Source organism: Anomaloglossus baeobatrachus, chromosome 4 (assembly GCF_048569485.1).
Source record: "Anomaloglossus baeobatrachus isolate aAnoBae1 chromosome 4, aAnoBae1.hap1, whole genome shotgun sequence".
NCBI lineage: Eukaryota > Metazoa > Chordata > Amphibia > Anura > Aromobatidae > Anomaloglossus > Anomaloglossus baeobatrachus.
The window spans coordinates 280,662,286-280,678,151 of NC_134356.1; the positions used below are offsets into that span (position 1 = coordinate 280,662,286).

A 15,866-nucleotide genomic window follows, 5' to 3' on the forward strand; every position below is an offset into this window, starting at 1 on the left:
CACCTGCATCAAGCCCTGGGGTTAGTGATGTCACGCGTCTATCAGATACCTGACATCACAATCCCAGTCAGTAATGAAAAAAAAAATAGACAACAAAAAAAGTTTTATTTGAAAAAACACTCCCCAACACATTCCCTCTTTCACCAATTTATTGAAAAGAACAATCAATTCCAGGTCCGGCGTAATCCAATAAGGGGGTCCCACGATGATCCATACCATAGTCACTGTCCCAGTCAATGAAGAACAGAATGTTCCCCATTGGCTGAGAGAGTAGTGCAGTGACTTGAGCTAACATCAATAGGTCAGCCCAGGTGACTGCAGGGGATGACGAGCGCCGACGTCATGAGGTTAGATGAGATCATTACCTGCTGTGACGATCTCCTGCAGTGCTGACGTCAGCGCTGTCACTGACTTCTATGTCCGCCGCATTCTCAGCAGTTTCGCCCGTGACGTCACCGCTAGTGACGTGAGAACGCAGCGGGCATAGAAGGCAGTGACAGCGCTGACGTCAGGAGTGAAGCGAAGATTGTCACAGCAGGTAATGTCATCCCCGCGGCTGCCAGCACTGAGGGTAAGAAGTTGCTGATACTGCAGTGCACTCCTGCAGTATCAGCACTCCGGGGCTGGAGCGGGACACAGACTGCACGGGCACTCCTGCTATCCTGAGCAGGGGGCCTGATGCTGGCGGTGACACCGTGGGCGGGGAGAGTACAGGGTGCGAGGAAATGTGTGGGAGGGTGCAGGGAAGGGGGCAGAAACTCCACGCACTGTACCCGTCCAGAAGGGCGGCAACATGCTGTTCCCAGATTTGCATGTCAACATTTTATTTCCCAAGTTGACATGAAATGACCGGAAGCAGCAAAATCGTGGCAGGAGTGGTCACATGACCACTCTGAGCCGGGGGAGAGGGGCTGACAGCAGGGCAGGTAAGTGCGCACTATCTACTTACCTGTCCCAATGTAGCCCAATAGGGTAATAATAAAAAAAAGTCAAAATAAGCCGGATAACCCCTTTAACTCTTGCTAGCCTGCCTATGAATCAGCACACAGCAGGTCGATGCCCGTGTCTGCCTATGTTGATCCCATATACCAATGAAACCACCAGGCGGAGTATCTGAGTTTGCAATGTGAACAGATCGGTGAAGTTTGTGCAAAACTCTGTGTGATAGTTCCATTATCACAAACCACTACATTTCCTCCATGTTCACCTCAGTTGTTACTGACTAGGTTGTTCCCAGACCTTCTGCCACCACCCCAGCTTTGCATAACAGGCTGAACGGAGCCGGGGCAGAGCCATGGGCGTAGTGACCCATGACTCACCTTTGCAGGGCAGCAAGGGGTTAATGATTTTCTATAGAAAGAGCGAGCTTGTGCGGGGTCAAGAGTTTAGGGGGGGGTGGATCTATAGGGCCAGGGGAGGGGACAGGGTGGGGGCTGTATATATGTCCAGGGAGAAAGGGGGGGGCGCTACTTCGGCACAAGGTACCGTTAGAGAAGGTCCCCGTGTCACCTCACCTGGTCTCCCCCTGATCTGATGGCATCGGTTGCAGGACTCCTGGAGCAGCTTCGGGCTGCTGCCGGCGGCGCAGATGGAGCGGCGATCAGGACAGCGTTGAGGTAGATCCTGGGAGGTCCGGATGCGGTGTCTGATGCTGACCCCCCACCGCTCCGGAGTGGGCGCAGGGCGAGGGCACCGGAGAGGTTCTCGCCTGATGCTGCTCCTGGTCCTCAGCGGCGCCGTAGGAGCCCCTCTGGGGACCCTCCTCACCAGAAGAATCCACCTGCAGCAGCTGGCAGGAGCAGGCGAGGGAGGAATCCTGCTCGGCGTTCAGGACCTGCGGCGGTGGGCGGTCCCTCCAGGGGTCATGTGACCGGCTCAGCTGCCTCTACTGCTTCGAGCTACAACAAAATGGCGGCGGTCCTCCCTGGCGATGCTCCTGTCGGGGGGACTGCTAGACAGCATGGAGATGGAGTTTCTGCGGGGCCTCCGGGGCCGGGAATGTGGAGTACGACCCTGCAAGGAACATCACCTGTCGAGCCCAGGATGGATGCAGCTTCCAGGATGACAGCGCGCGCTGGGTTCGAGGATACTGCCAGGAGTGGGGCATCGCAGCTGCGGAGATCATCGCCAGAGAGGAGGTCGCGGTCCAGGTTCAGGTCCCCTTCGACGCGGAGGAGCGGGTCGCCATCAGGGAGGTCAGCAACGGGGAGAAATTCGCCCGCACGGCAGGGGCCTGCGTCATCCCGGTCGAGGTCGCGATCCAGGAGGAGGTCGCCTTCACGGTCGGCATCTGAGGGGAGTCGTCCTGCATCTCATTATCCGGTTCGCTCCCGGGTCGCTCCCGGGTCCCCCCTGGTCGAGCTGCCGAAGACGTTTCCGTGCTGGGCCATTCTGGAGGAGATCGTCGTCTGGAGTCAGGATTTTCGGCTGGTGGGTCTCATGTACCGACGCAGCTTGGTGAGTACTCCTCTATGTTTTGTGCATCCTCACCTAGTTTAGTTTCCCCGGGAGTGAGCAGGGGCCAGGCGCAGGGCGTCATGAGGGGTCTGGGGGTCGCGGGGCCGAGCGCGGCGGGGTTTGATGTCGGTAGTCTGAGCAATGTTTTGAAGGGTGTGCGTGATTTGTTGGCGCAGTTGGATGGGGTGAGTCAGGGGGCGACCGGGTCTCCTGTCCCAGCGTGGGTGCCGGGTTCTGGGGCGGCAGCATCGGCTGTGGTTGTGGTACCGACGGGAAGCGAGGTGGTTGCTGGGGATAGTGTGGCGGATCCCGGGCAAAAGGAGAAGGATAAGGAGGGAGATAGGATTATTTTGGATGATAGGGCCAGAGGGGAGGTGTACGTTTGCTTTGAGGTCCCTCTGGGGGCGCATTTAAAGAAGGAAGTGAAGGAGAAGATTTGGAAGGATGAATACGTGGAAATGTTTTCCCTCCTTCCTTTGGAGAAGTTTAATTTAGATAAGAGAAAGAAGGATGATAGCAAGAAGGAGGAGGAAGAAAAGCGGAGGTGGCGGCTGATCCCTCAAACGTTTGTTAACTGGTTGCAGGCTTTTGCGATCCTAGCTAGCGTCATTGGCGAAAAGGCGCTGGATAATTGTTCTGGGCTATTCTGCTACATGGATGCTATAGCGGAAGCTCATAGGATTTATCGTGGGCAGACTTGGTTGCGGTACGATGAACAATTTAGGCAGCGGAAAGCTGTGCGGCCCAGTATCCGTTGGGATCAGAAGGATATTGGTTTATGGTTAAAAGTCAGGGCTCCGGCTCGTTATGGTCAGCCCTTTCACGGGGGGGCCGGGTCGGCCGGCCACAATACTGCTGGGGGAGCGGGGACCCAGGCAGGGGGTGTTGGAGCAAAGGCAGGGGTGTGCTGGCAGTTTAACGACAGCCAGTGCAAGTTTGGAAACTCCTGCAAGTTTAAGCATCAGTGTTCAGGTTGTGGAGGGTCCTCCCATGGAGCAGCTCGTTGCTTTAAGAAGGGTAGGCCCAAGGCAGGGGGAGATTTGGGAAAAGGGGGTGAGCCCGGTGAGGCTTCACGAGATGGCCCCTTATCTAGATAGATACCCTAAGCGGGATAAGGCGGTATTGTTGGAGGATGGTTTTCGTGTTGGTTTCTGGATCCCTCCCCCTCCTCATGTTGTTCCGTTTCAGTTAAAGAATTTGTTGTCGGCGCGGCGACACCCAGAGGTTGTGGCTAAAAAGCTTTTTGGGGAGGTTGCTTGTGGGCGGATGGCGGGTCCGTTTGCATCTCCCCCCATTCCCAATTTGGTAGTATCTCCGTTAGGGGTCGTCCCAAAGAAATAGCCGAACAAATTTCGGCTCATTCAGCATTTGTCGTTCCCCAAGGGTTTGTCGGTGAATGATGGCATTGACCCAGACCTCTGTGCGGTGGTTTATACCTCGTTTGACGCAGCCGTCAGCTGGGTTCGGAAATGTGGTCGGGGAGCATTGCTAGCAAAGACGGACATCGAATCGGCATTCCGCTTGCTGCCGGTGCATCCTGAGAGTATGCACCTGTTGGGTTGTTTTTGGGATGGTTCCTATTTTGTTGATCGTTGTTTACCAATGGGGTGTTCCATTTCTTGCGCTTATTTTGAAGCGTTCAGTTCCTTTTTAGAATGGGCAGTGTGTGATGTGGCGCAGCTCTCGTCGGCGATCCATTATCTTGACGATTTTTTGTTTATCGGCCCCGCTGAGTCGGCAGTGTGTCAGACGTTGTTGGGGACGATGCAGTGGTTGTCTGGCCGGTTCGGGGTCCCCTTGGCTCAGGATAAGACGAAAGGCCCGTGTACTTGTCTGAATTTTTTGGGTATCACTATTGATACTGTGTTGATGGAGTGCAGGCTGCCTGAAGAAAAGATCTCAGCTTTGCGGGCAGAGGTGGGATCGCCTGTGCGTCTTAGAAAAATCCAGTTGAGGGACCTCCAGTCTTTGTTGGGCAAGCTTAATTTTGCTTGCCGCATCATGCCCATGGGCCGCGTTTTCTCACGAAGGTTGGCGTCGGCGACCGCTGGAGCGCGCTCCCCAAGGCATTACATAAGGTTGACTCGGGACCTTAGGGAGGATTTGGCGGTATGGGGCAGTTTTTTAGAGAAGTACAATGGTCGGTCGCTAATGATTGCGGAAGTCTTAGATGATTTTGATTGTGAGCTCTTCACCGATGCCGCGGGGGGTAAGGGCTTTGGAACTTACTTTGGCGGCAGATGGTGCGTGGGAGAGTGGCCCGCGGCTTGGCATGAAGCAGGGTTTACACGGAATTTGACTTTGTTGGAGTTTTTTCCAATTGTGGTGGCAGTGTCCGTTTGGGGAGAGCATTTCAGCAACAGAAAAATTCGTTTTCACTGTGATAATATGTCGGTAGTCATGGCAATTAATAACCTGTCGGGCGCGTCTCCTCCGGTGGTCCGCTTGTTGCGGTACTTTGTGTTGCGGTGCCTTTGTCTTAATGCGTGGGTTGTGGCAGTGCATGTACCGGGGGTTGAGAACTCCATTGCTGATTCCCTTTCTCGCTTGCAGTGGGATCGTTTTTGGAGCCTGGCACCGGAAGCGGAGTCCGCTGGCAGCATCTGGCCGGCGGAGCTCTTGGAATTGGTGTTCGAGAGGCAAGTTCGTTGATCAGAGCATCATTGGCCCCTGGCACGTGGGCTGCGCATGAAGCAGCTTGGATGGAATGGACAAATTGGAAGCAGGAATGGGGCGGGGGAGTCTGCCGAGGATTCTGTAGGCGCTTTGCTTTGTTGGATGTGCCGGATGGCTTCCGGTCAGTGGTCTTTTTCCAGGGTTAATCGGTTTATGGCAGGGGTTGCGTTTGGTTGTAAATTGCGGGGGGTTGTTGACATAACAAAGAATGTTTTGGTTCGACAAGCTGTGAGGGGCTTGAGGAAGGGGCTTCATAGACTGGACAGTCGGAGGCCGGTGTCATTCCAGCTGCTGGAAGAGCTGGGTGTTCAGCTGGAGCGAGTGTGTGTTTCCTATTTTGAATTGGTTTTGTTTCGGTTGCCGTTTTCCTGGGCTTTCTTCGGAGCTACGAGGATAGGCGAATTGGTGTCCCCAGCGTCGTCCCGTGGGGGGGTGTTTTGGGAGAAGACACAGTTGATTTGGGAGACTCTGTGGAATTTTGGATCCGGCGGTCTATTAGTGAGCATTTTTAACCTTCAGGCAAGTCACAAAATTGACAGCTGAATAAATGATAATTACCATTTTTTTTAACTAAAATGTTGCTTTGGCTCCATATTTATTTTCAAAGGAGTAACAGGAGAAAACAAATGATACAATTTGTTTCAAAAGTTCTCCTGAGTACACTGATACTCCATATGTGGTGAAAAACTACAGTGCAATGCTCAGAAGGGAAGGAGTGCCATATTGGAGTGCACATTTTGCTGTTATGGTTTGTAGGTGCTATGTCACATTGGCAGAGCCCCTGAGGTGCCAGAACAGCAGAACTCCCCATAAGTGACCACATTTTAGAAACTGCACCACTCGAGGAATTCATATAAGGGTGCAGTGATTATATTCACATCACAGACTTTTATACTATTGAGCGGTGAAGAACAAAATAATGATATTTTTACCACAAAAATTTAGTTTTAGCCTCAGATTTTACATTTTCACACATTAAAATTAATAAAATATCACCAAACGTTGTCAAAAATTTCTGCTGAGCATGGCAATATGTCACATGTGGCTGTACAGTGCTGCTTAGCCACACGGCGAGACTGAGGAGTGACATAGCGCTATTTGACTCTTGCAGTACAAATGTTTTTACAATAGTTTGCGGACTCCATATACAGATCCTCTAAGTGCCAGAAGAGCAGAATCCTTCTTTAGTGAGCTTAGGCCATGTGTACAGTCATGGCCAAAAGTTTTGAGAATGCTACAAATATTAATTTTTACAAAGTCTACTGCTTAAGTTTTTCTAATGGCAATTTGCATATACTCCAGAATGTCATAAAGAGTGATCAGCTTAACAGCAATTACTTGCAAAGTCAATATTGGCTAAGAAAATTAACTTTAACCCCCAAAACACATTTCAACATCATTGCATTCCTTCCTTAAAAGGAGCAGCTAACATTGTTTTAGTGATTGTTCCATTAACACAGGTGTGGGTGTTGATGAGGACAGGGCTGGCGATCAATCAGTCATGATTAAGTAAGAATGACACCACTGGACACTTTAAAAGGAGGCTGGTGCTTGGTATCATTGTTTCTCTTCAGTTAACCATGGTTATCTCTAAAGAAACACGTGCAGCCATCATTGCTCTGCACAAAAATGGCCTAACAGGGAAGAGTATCGCAGCTACAAAGATTGCACCTCAGTCAACAATCTATCGCATCATCAAGAACTTCAAGGAGAGAGCTTCCATTGTTGCCAAAAAGGCTCCAGGGCGCCCAAGAAGGACCAGCAAATGCCAGGACCGTATCTTAAAACTGTTTCAGCTGCGGGATCGGACTACCAGCAGTGCCGAGCTAGCTCAGCAATGGCAGCAAGCTGGTGTGAGTGCTTCTGCACACACTGTGAGGCGGAGACTCTTTGAGCAAGGCCTGCTTTCAAGGAAGGCAGCAAAGAAGCCACTTCTCTCCAGAAAAAACATCAGGGACCGACTGATATTCTGCAAAAGGTACGGTGAGTGGACTGCTGAGGACTGGGGTAAAGTCATTTTCTCAGATGAATCCCCTTTTCGATTGTTTGGGACATCTGGAAAACAGCTTATTAGGAGAAGAAGAGGTGAGCGCTACCACCAGTCTTGTCTCATGCCAACTGTTAAGCATCCTGAAACGATTCACGTGTGGGGTTGCTTCTCAGCCAAGGGAATCGGCTCACTCACAGTCTTGCCTAAAAACACAGCCATGAATAAAGAATGGTACCAGAATGTCCTCCAAGAGCAACTTCTCCCAACTGTCCAAGAGCAGTTTGGTGCCCAACAATGCCTTTTCCAGCATGATGGAGCACCTTGCCATAAAGCAAAGGTGATCACTAAATGGCTCATGGAACAAAACATAGAGATTTTGGGTCCATGGCCTGGAAACTCCCCAGATTTTAAACCCATTGAGAACTTGTGGGCAATCATCAAGAGACGGGTGGACAAACAAAAACCAACAAATTCTGGCAAAATGCAAGCATTGCTTATGCAAGAATGGACAGCTATCAGCCAGGATTTGGTCCAGAAGTTGATTGAGAGCATGCCAGGGAGAATTGCAGAGGTCCTGAAGAAGAAGGGTCAACACTGCAAATATTGACTTGCTGCATTAACTCATTCTAACTGTCAATATAACCTTTTGGTACTCATAATATGATTGCAATTATATTTCTGTATGTGATGTAAACATCAGACAAACACAATTAAAAACCAGAGGGCAACAGATCATGTGAAAATATCATTTTGGTGTCATTCTCAAAACTTTTCGCCATGACTGTACACTAGAAAGTGACTTTTTCTCAAGGAAAATCCGGACCCTCTCAAAGAATCCCGCACCTGCGGTAAAAAACTGCAACCAAATCCGCATGCGGTTTTGCTTCGGTTTGGTGCGGATTCAGAAAAGAAGTGACATGCACATTAATTCCACAGCGGAAAATCCGCGAGTAAATCCGCAGGTATAAAAAAACGCAGTGTGCGCACAGCATTTTTTTATACCCATAGGTTTTGCTGGTGATTGACTGCAGAAATGTTAGACACATTGTCTGCAGCAAATCCGCAGCAAAATCCACGGTAAATCTGCAGGTGCGCACATAGCCTTAATTTGTAATTTATCTACAGGTGCAGAAATGGTTTTGTCCCATTAGGTATTTTCCAGAAACAAGCAGTAAAGGATGTTGCTGAGTGAAAATTGCAAATCTGCCATTGTAGTGCGCAGTAAACTGTAGTGCCCAATATGTTGTAGTGCCCATAGATTGCGCCCAGGTCATGCTTCTGCAGACATGCACGCTATAAATTCTCCTATCTTCACTATAGAAATGCCAAACATGTGGTTTAGGCACACTGTTGGGCTCAGAAGGGAGTGGGGCATGTGGATTTGGGAGAGCAAATTTTCTTGGATTTCTTTTCTTTTTGGGGGGATGGGAGGGGGAAGGGTTAGCCAGAGTGCTTTTCCAGAGCCTTTGTTTTATAAGTAATATGGAAGACTCCTATATTTCTGTGGCGCCCTGGACTAGCCAGGTCGTCACAGGTACAACAACATGCACCCCCACCCCGAGATAGGCACATCAGTCAGAGACAAAATCCTTGTTGCCTCCCTCCTGGGGCTGATGTCCACACCAGGTGGGGTGGAGCCAGGTGGTTGGCCCCACCCACTGAGGAGTTCACAGTCCTGGAGGCGGGAAAAGGAAGGCAGTTGAGTAAGGGAAGTGGAAGAGTGAGGAGTAAAGTAGTAGTAGTGGAGCGAACTGACTGTGTCCGGGTACGTGGCCCGGGCACCTAGAGCAAGGTTGGCAGACAGTGGTGGCCGTCTGCAGGAGAGGCAGATCAACGTGGAACCGTAGGACCGGGGACGGGCAGTGGCCCGCCGGTACTGAACCGGGGAGCGAAGTGAAGCCAGTACAAACCGGCAGGGCCTGCGGACCCCGACCAGGCTTGGAGTCGCCGTTAAATAGGTCAAATCCGTCAGTGACCGGAACCCCAGGGGTTTCCTAACAGCCAAGACCCGATTGAAGGCAACCGTCCAACCAGCAAAAAGGAAATACAGCTACCGCCACAGCTAGGGTTCCAAGGGCCAGAGCCTGTGGGCAAAAGGGCTCCTCCGGCACATATACACGCTGGGGAGCGGGTTACTGGTGGGAAGCCATCGGGACCGAACATACACAAAGGTGCAGGGAAAGGCAGCCACCACCAACCGTCCGGGAGAAACCACAGCAGCCAGCTGCGGGACCCGTCCATCCAGCCGTTTGGTTTACAGAGACTTTGCATCCATTTGTGGCTGAGTGAGTACTACCGTGCCATCCGGCACCGCGTTACGCAGTCCAAGCGACCCTGCACCTTGCCAACCCTGCCTCCCCGACACCTCACCGGGCCTCGGGACCACCAACCCCCTACCCACGGAGGGGAGAGAAACATCCAAGCTGCTCCCTACCATCGCTCCCGGGATCCCCGTCAATAGCAGCGGTGGTGCCCAACCTCACCACAACCCGTGGGTGGCGTCACGGACCAAATCCCCAAACCAAACTACCCCTTTCACTCACGGGCGAGGAGCGCCGCTCGAGTCCCTGGATCCGGCCCACCGCTCGAGCAGCAGCGCCGGACCCAAGCGTGGTGAGCGCAGCGCCCCGCCGCCCGCGACATTTCCATTGACTGATGACAGACCTGAGCTAATCAGTTGACAGACCTGAGCATGTATGGTGGTTGTGGGCGGATGTTGTGAAAGGGTTAAAATTAACAAAAAAAAAAAACAATTACAGACAAGTACCAACTGTTGGGTACATAGCCTGATTGGCTCATAGATAGTACAGTATACAAATATTGAATTTTGAAAAGCATAAACAGTGAGTGAAGGGTATGTGTTCAAGAGAATGTCAATAGCACAGCAGTGACGAAAACTGTTTTAATAAGCATAGAGGACAATACCCTTCTTTGTGACTAATAGACTTTGTGTGATAACCACACAACCTATGAGCATTGTGGAAATATTATATGATAAAGTATTTTAGGTTTCTTAAAATAAGAAAAAAAAAGAATTTTAGGATTGAAAGTTGTGCTCTAAATTGAACAATTCACTTTACCAAAATGTCCATATTCTTTATTGTCTGTATTTTTGTTTTGTAGGGTAAATCTGCCCCCAGACCAGGTCACTAAAGTAACCCTGGGAAGGTTACATTTTAGTGAAACTACAGCAAATAATATGAGGAAGAAAGGAAAACCAAATCCAGATCAGAGGTGGTGTACAAAGCATGTGCTTGATGATATGATTGCTGTCAGGTGCATTATCTGGCATTTATCTGCAGTAATTCCCATTTGCCATCCTTGTTACAACTGTAGTGCACAGATACTGGTGAACCCACCTTGTCACCATGAGACAACCTCAGTAACCACAAAATCAGCAATAGTGTGTACCAAAGGCTGCTTTCACACATCCGTTTTTTCCTGTGCGGCACAATCCGGCGATTTTCAGAAAAAACGCAACCGTTTTTTTTTGCCGCCGGTTGCGATTTTTTTGCATAGACTTACATTAGTACCGTATTGTGATGCATGGGCTTGCGTTCCGTCCGTTTTTTGCCGCATGCGGCAGATTTAGCCGATAAGGCGGCCGGATGGAACGTTGTAGGCACGTTTTTTTGTCCGGCAAAAAAACCCGCATCGCGCCGCATCCGGCCGATGCGGCGCGATTTGCAATGCATGCCTATGGATGCCGCATGCGGTGTGGCAAAAAACGCATCCGGCCGCCACATGCGTTTTTTTTCACTGCGCATGCTCAGTAGCCCGCCGCAAGCGGCAAAAACCGGACAGGACACATGTAAAAAACTTATACAAAGGATGCGGTTTTGTTGCCGCATTCGTTGCATAGGTTTTAGAGCCGGATTGGCCGGCTCTGCTAAAACCGGAGGTGTGAAAGCAGCCAAAGGCAGAAGTACCATAATGCCTGCCACAATGACCATGTAACTAATCATACCAAGATAAGCTACAATTCTTACCATTCTTTTATATCTATGAGGGTCAAAGTCTTCAATAAAATTAATGAAAACGTAGAGATTATGTCTGCATTCCTGCCCCAAAAGAGCCTTGACTTCCCACCAACCGATGTAAGCACAATAGTGTTAGGCCTCTTCTCCACTAGCGTTTTTTAAATCATAGCGATACTCGGCTGAACATGTGAGTCGAGTATCCTGCGTGTGATCTGCGTGTGATATGCGTACAGTGTGTGTTTTTTTCCTCACATAGCATCCGTATGACATGTGAGCGTTATGCGAGTGCTATGTGAGTTTTTAGGTAAGCAGTGTAGGGCTGGCTACGGGAGAAATCTCCTGTAAAACCAGTCCTGGACTCGGCTCCAGAGCTGTAATCTGAGCTCCAGCGTCTGCCTGATCTGTTTGCAGCTGTGCTGACCTGACCAGCAATCGCCGGGGAATCCATCACTCGGCGCTCGCTGTTCAGGCTGCAGTCTGGAGCTCAGGGGACAGCTCCGGGGTTCAGTGCAGGCAACAGCGGTCAGGCCTGGTTTTACAGGAGATTCCTCCGGTAGCCAGTCTGACCCGGTATGCAAGTGTCAGGATCCGTGTGACATGCGCATGCCACCCGGATTCTGACTTGCATGGGGGTGAGAGAGCTGAGAATCGCATAAAATCGCAGCATGCTGCGATTTCATGGAGAGCCTGTGTAGAGTCCTTAAAAAACGGGGAAATGGAGACAGCCTCATAGGAAACCATTTGCAAGATTGCAAACCGTTTCTCAATGCGAGGGAATTTGGAGAAAAAAACGCTAGTGGAGAAGAGGCCTTATTATGAGAGTAGGCTGGTTTTACACATGCCAACCGGCAGCACTAAGCAACTCCTGATTGACAGTCATAAGGCTTCATTTACACGGCGTTATGGCGGACACATTTTATCTATTTTATGGCTGCAAGTCCAAACCTGATTTAGGTTTTCTGCCCCCAACTAGCAGTATCATAGGATAGTAGACTTATAATAACATGTGGTAGGCTCACACAACTTGCAACAATAAAAAAAAAAGAGGGAAGTGTCTGCATATACTTACGTAATGGTGGGTGACTAGATGACCAAACACATTCCCCCTCAAAGTAGAAAATGGCCACCATTAGTTGCAAAATCTTGTCCTCCTTTACATTAGGAAAAGGATCCCTAGAGGACAAACTCTTTAAAACCATTCACTTTTTTTTTAGGGATCATTTGGGGATGCTGTTATTATAGGAACTAATCACCGCAGGAGCAGCTAAGTGTTATTTGTGTTAATTTTGTGCTTCTTTTTTGTGGTTGCCATTTTCACAGGTATTTCATGTTGGTGGTTGGTCTTTATGCTGTAACTAAGGAGGAGCCCTTTTTAGTAGTAGCACATGTCTCTGAAAGGATCATTGTAAGGGTATGTATTATTTATTTTGTCATTTTGATATATGGTCAATATAATAATGAACACAGAGTGACTGCACAGTGCACACATTTTTTTTTTATTAATTATATCATTATGTTCCCAAAAAATGGGCAACACTCATATATACAAATCGAACATAACATTAAAATGATTGAAAGGTGAAGTGCATAACTTTATCACAATAGATAGACAATTGCCAAAAGTATGTATATATTCGGTAGCGAATTAATACTCAATTCTTGAAGTGCATCTGCTGCGATCACAATTTACCTCTTGTAAGAGTTGCTCTGCTTTCAGGATGACTGACTACAGCATCATTATAATAGCATGGCTTGTGCATGTTCTGGTTAGTACTTAAGCCCCGTCATACACAAGATGGCTGTCAGCTGAACGATGCTTCGTCCGGTTGTTCACCCAGCAGCCATCTCGGCCTTTCTCTCCCATACACAGGATTGCTTGGCTAGCTGAGCTTTTCTGTGTTTTCTAAAGGGCCACGTATCTGATGGTGGCATATCGTTAGTAGAACAAATGAATGGCAGTCCGAAATTGCCCATACCAGATCGGTGTCTCTTGAGACATTAAATTGTCCTGGGCTCCCATACACATTAGAGTGTTGTACAAACCAGTCTATATCATTAAGTTTGTCCGACATTAGTCTAATGAGTTTGGGGGACCTTTCCCAAGTGTGACCAGAACTAGGGTCCTAAGCACCCAAAGCTCATTGATTCCCATGGAGAGTGAAAGGTAGCCTATTTGATGTGAACAGCTGAATGTGTGTATTACTAACCTGAAGAAAAGATGGCATAAGGTTACACTATGGGAAGAAAGCAAGATGGCAATGGCAGTGCAGTGCTCTGCTGGAAAACCTAGAGTCCTAGAATTCACCTCACCTACCTACATTGATGCCAACCAAGTAAATTTCTTCAAGGCAACAGTATTCTCTGATGACAGTGAGCTCTGTAAGCAGCATAATGCAATCTGCCACTCTGCAAAACCTGTTCAGGAATGGTTTGAGGAACATGACAATATATTTAAGGTGTTGACTTTGCTTCCAAATTCCCTAAATCTGAATCCAATCAAACATCTGTGGTATTTGCTGTAAAACAAGTCTGATCTATGGAGTTCTTGATCATAAGATGCAGAATTTAAAGAATTTAATGCTAATGTCTTGGTGACAGATACCACAGGACACCTGCTGCACTGGTTACAACATATCCAGCTCCTTTGGTGGCACGATAGGACTACACAATATTAGGCCTGGTTTTAACGTTTTGACTGATCAGCGTTATGTTACATTAGTATCAAATGCAAAATTTGGGTTTAATGAAATTGTTTTCAAATCCAGTGACTGATTTCTGTTTCCTTATATCCTAATTTAAAAAAAAAAATCAAAAAACAAACACTTCTATTTTTAACCAACAGGTATGGATTTTGCATAAAACGCATGTGAAATTACGTAAAAAAGCGAGATAAACAAGAAAAGTCTTTTTTGTTGCCAAAAATACAAACAATATTATATATAAAAATATATTGAACCACTCATTCTGCAACTTTTGTTGGAAATTAATTTTTGCGTCTTTTTCTTTTATCTCCAAGCCTTTTGATACCCTTTCTTTTGTAGAAAGCCTGCGGATCTTCTCTGTGAAGCATCCAGCAGTACTGCCCCATCTACCTTGGTATCGATGTTCTGTCTTATTGATCCCCTGGTGAAAACTTTCTTCTTGCTCTTCACTAACAGAACCAAGATTTTCGGAAAGTAGTCTAAATGGGATTGTAAAAAATGTAACTTCAAAATCATCAGACAACCCAAGGCTTGAGCATGTTTTCCGAGATGGACTTAAATTTTGAATCTTAGTTGTTACCTAGAAATTTCTTAACTTGATGTTTAAAAGAATCTCAAGCCCTTTACTCAAGAGATTTCTTTTTTGTTTTGAACACTGCCTCCTTAATGAGTTTCCAAAAACCGGACCTACAAAAATGTCTTCCTTCAGTTTTGCTTCGGACAGTCCCTGAAACTTAGTACACGGGTACTTAACAGTTTCCCATTCTTTTAGTAGAGCTTTCACAGACTGCTGCATCAGTCCAAGTTTAATGTGGCTTAGTGGCATTGAGAATCCTTAGTGGGATAAAATAAATCTTCTGCAACTATGTTCTTGAGTCCAGGTTGCAAAGATGTTCTCGTAGGCCACTTTTTTTGACTCTAGTGGTGAGACCTATCCTGGCTGTCCCATTTACACAAAAATCATGTGTACTTATTGTAACCTCCATCCTGACCAAAGAGCAAAGAAAGAAATTTCAGATCATCAATATTGACCATTTTTGGTTCTTGTAGCTAAACTTCTTGAGAATAAAGTCTAAATTCTCATTGCTTTCATTCAAGTGCACAGAAAGCCTTACAGTCACTGAGGCATAATTGCTACCATTATGCAGTAGCACAGCTTTGTCATGGGTTGTGATGGAATAACCGGGGACTGTGGCTCCTAAACTGGCCCTCAGGCTAGGGGGGCCCTAGCTGTCTCTGATCCCAGAGATATATCTGATGGTGACGATATCTAGGCCGCCTTCCGAGCCATGTTCTTGGACAACCCTGGACAACAACCCAGGGGTGTGTCGGGACAGGAGTGGTAGAACGCACAGATAAGGACAAGCATGCACAAAGCACTACAATCCCCAACAGGACTGGGATACAACCGCACATGGACTGGTGTTAAAAAAGCTATTGTCGACATGGAAAGACAGATTCCTCCATCTTAAAAAGGTGGGGAGTAGCTGTGATAAGTCTTCTCACAACATATGGTCCCAAAGGTAAGCAGCGACAAGTAGGAATTAACTCCTACCAGCCTGATCACAAATGAACACACATGTATAACTCAGAAGCACCAGAGAATTCACAGTGTTGAGTGTTAGTCTGTTCTGTGAACAGCGTCTGATGCCGCCATGACACTCCGCGAGTTATGAGCCAAACGCCGTGTGACAAGCTTTCAGAATATTTTGGATGCATCAATAGAGTCTTCACTCACTCACAGTGGCGTAACAATCGTGGTCGCAGGGGTTGCCACTGCGACTGGGCCGGGGGCTCGAGAAACTCAGCACTTGTTTCAGCTGGATGTGCGTCCAAGTACATAGATCCAGCTGAAATATATTTCAGCACTAACTGTCTGGTCCCTGCGCTGCAAATTGCGGTGTCACAGGAGGCAGCAGCAGGTTCTGGAGCTAACACATGTCCCAGCTACTTAAGCAATTGCTCTCCAAGCCCATAATCCCGCCCACCTCTTTCCACTAAAGCCGGTGCTGAGAGGTGGGCAGGCTTATGGGCATGGAGAGCAATAATAGCAGCACAGTG

At 48.1% G+C, this 15,866-nt stretch overlaps 1 protein-coding gene across 2 annotated transcripts in view; it reads left to right on the forward strand.

The window, feature by feature from the left end:
• The window catches only part of MYRFL (myelin regulatory factor like), a 335,757-nt gene that overhangs the window by 144,747 nt on the left and 175,144 nt on the right, over nucleotides 1–15,866 (forward strand). For both annotated transcript variants that reach the window (XM_075344883.1, XM_075344884.1), the window contains 2 exons: nucleotides 10,247–10,357; nucleotides 12,424–12,514. In XM_075344883.1, the coding sequence (XP_075200998.1) occupies nucleotides 10,247–10,357; nucleotides 12,424–12,514 (202 nt within the window). The remainder of the gene's footprint in view (nucleotides 1–10,246; nucleotides 10,358–12,423; nucleotides 12,515–15,866) is intronic.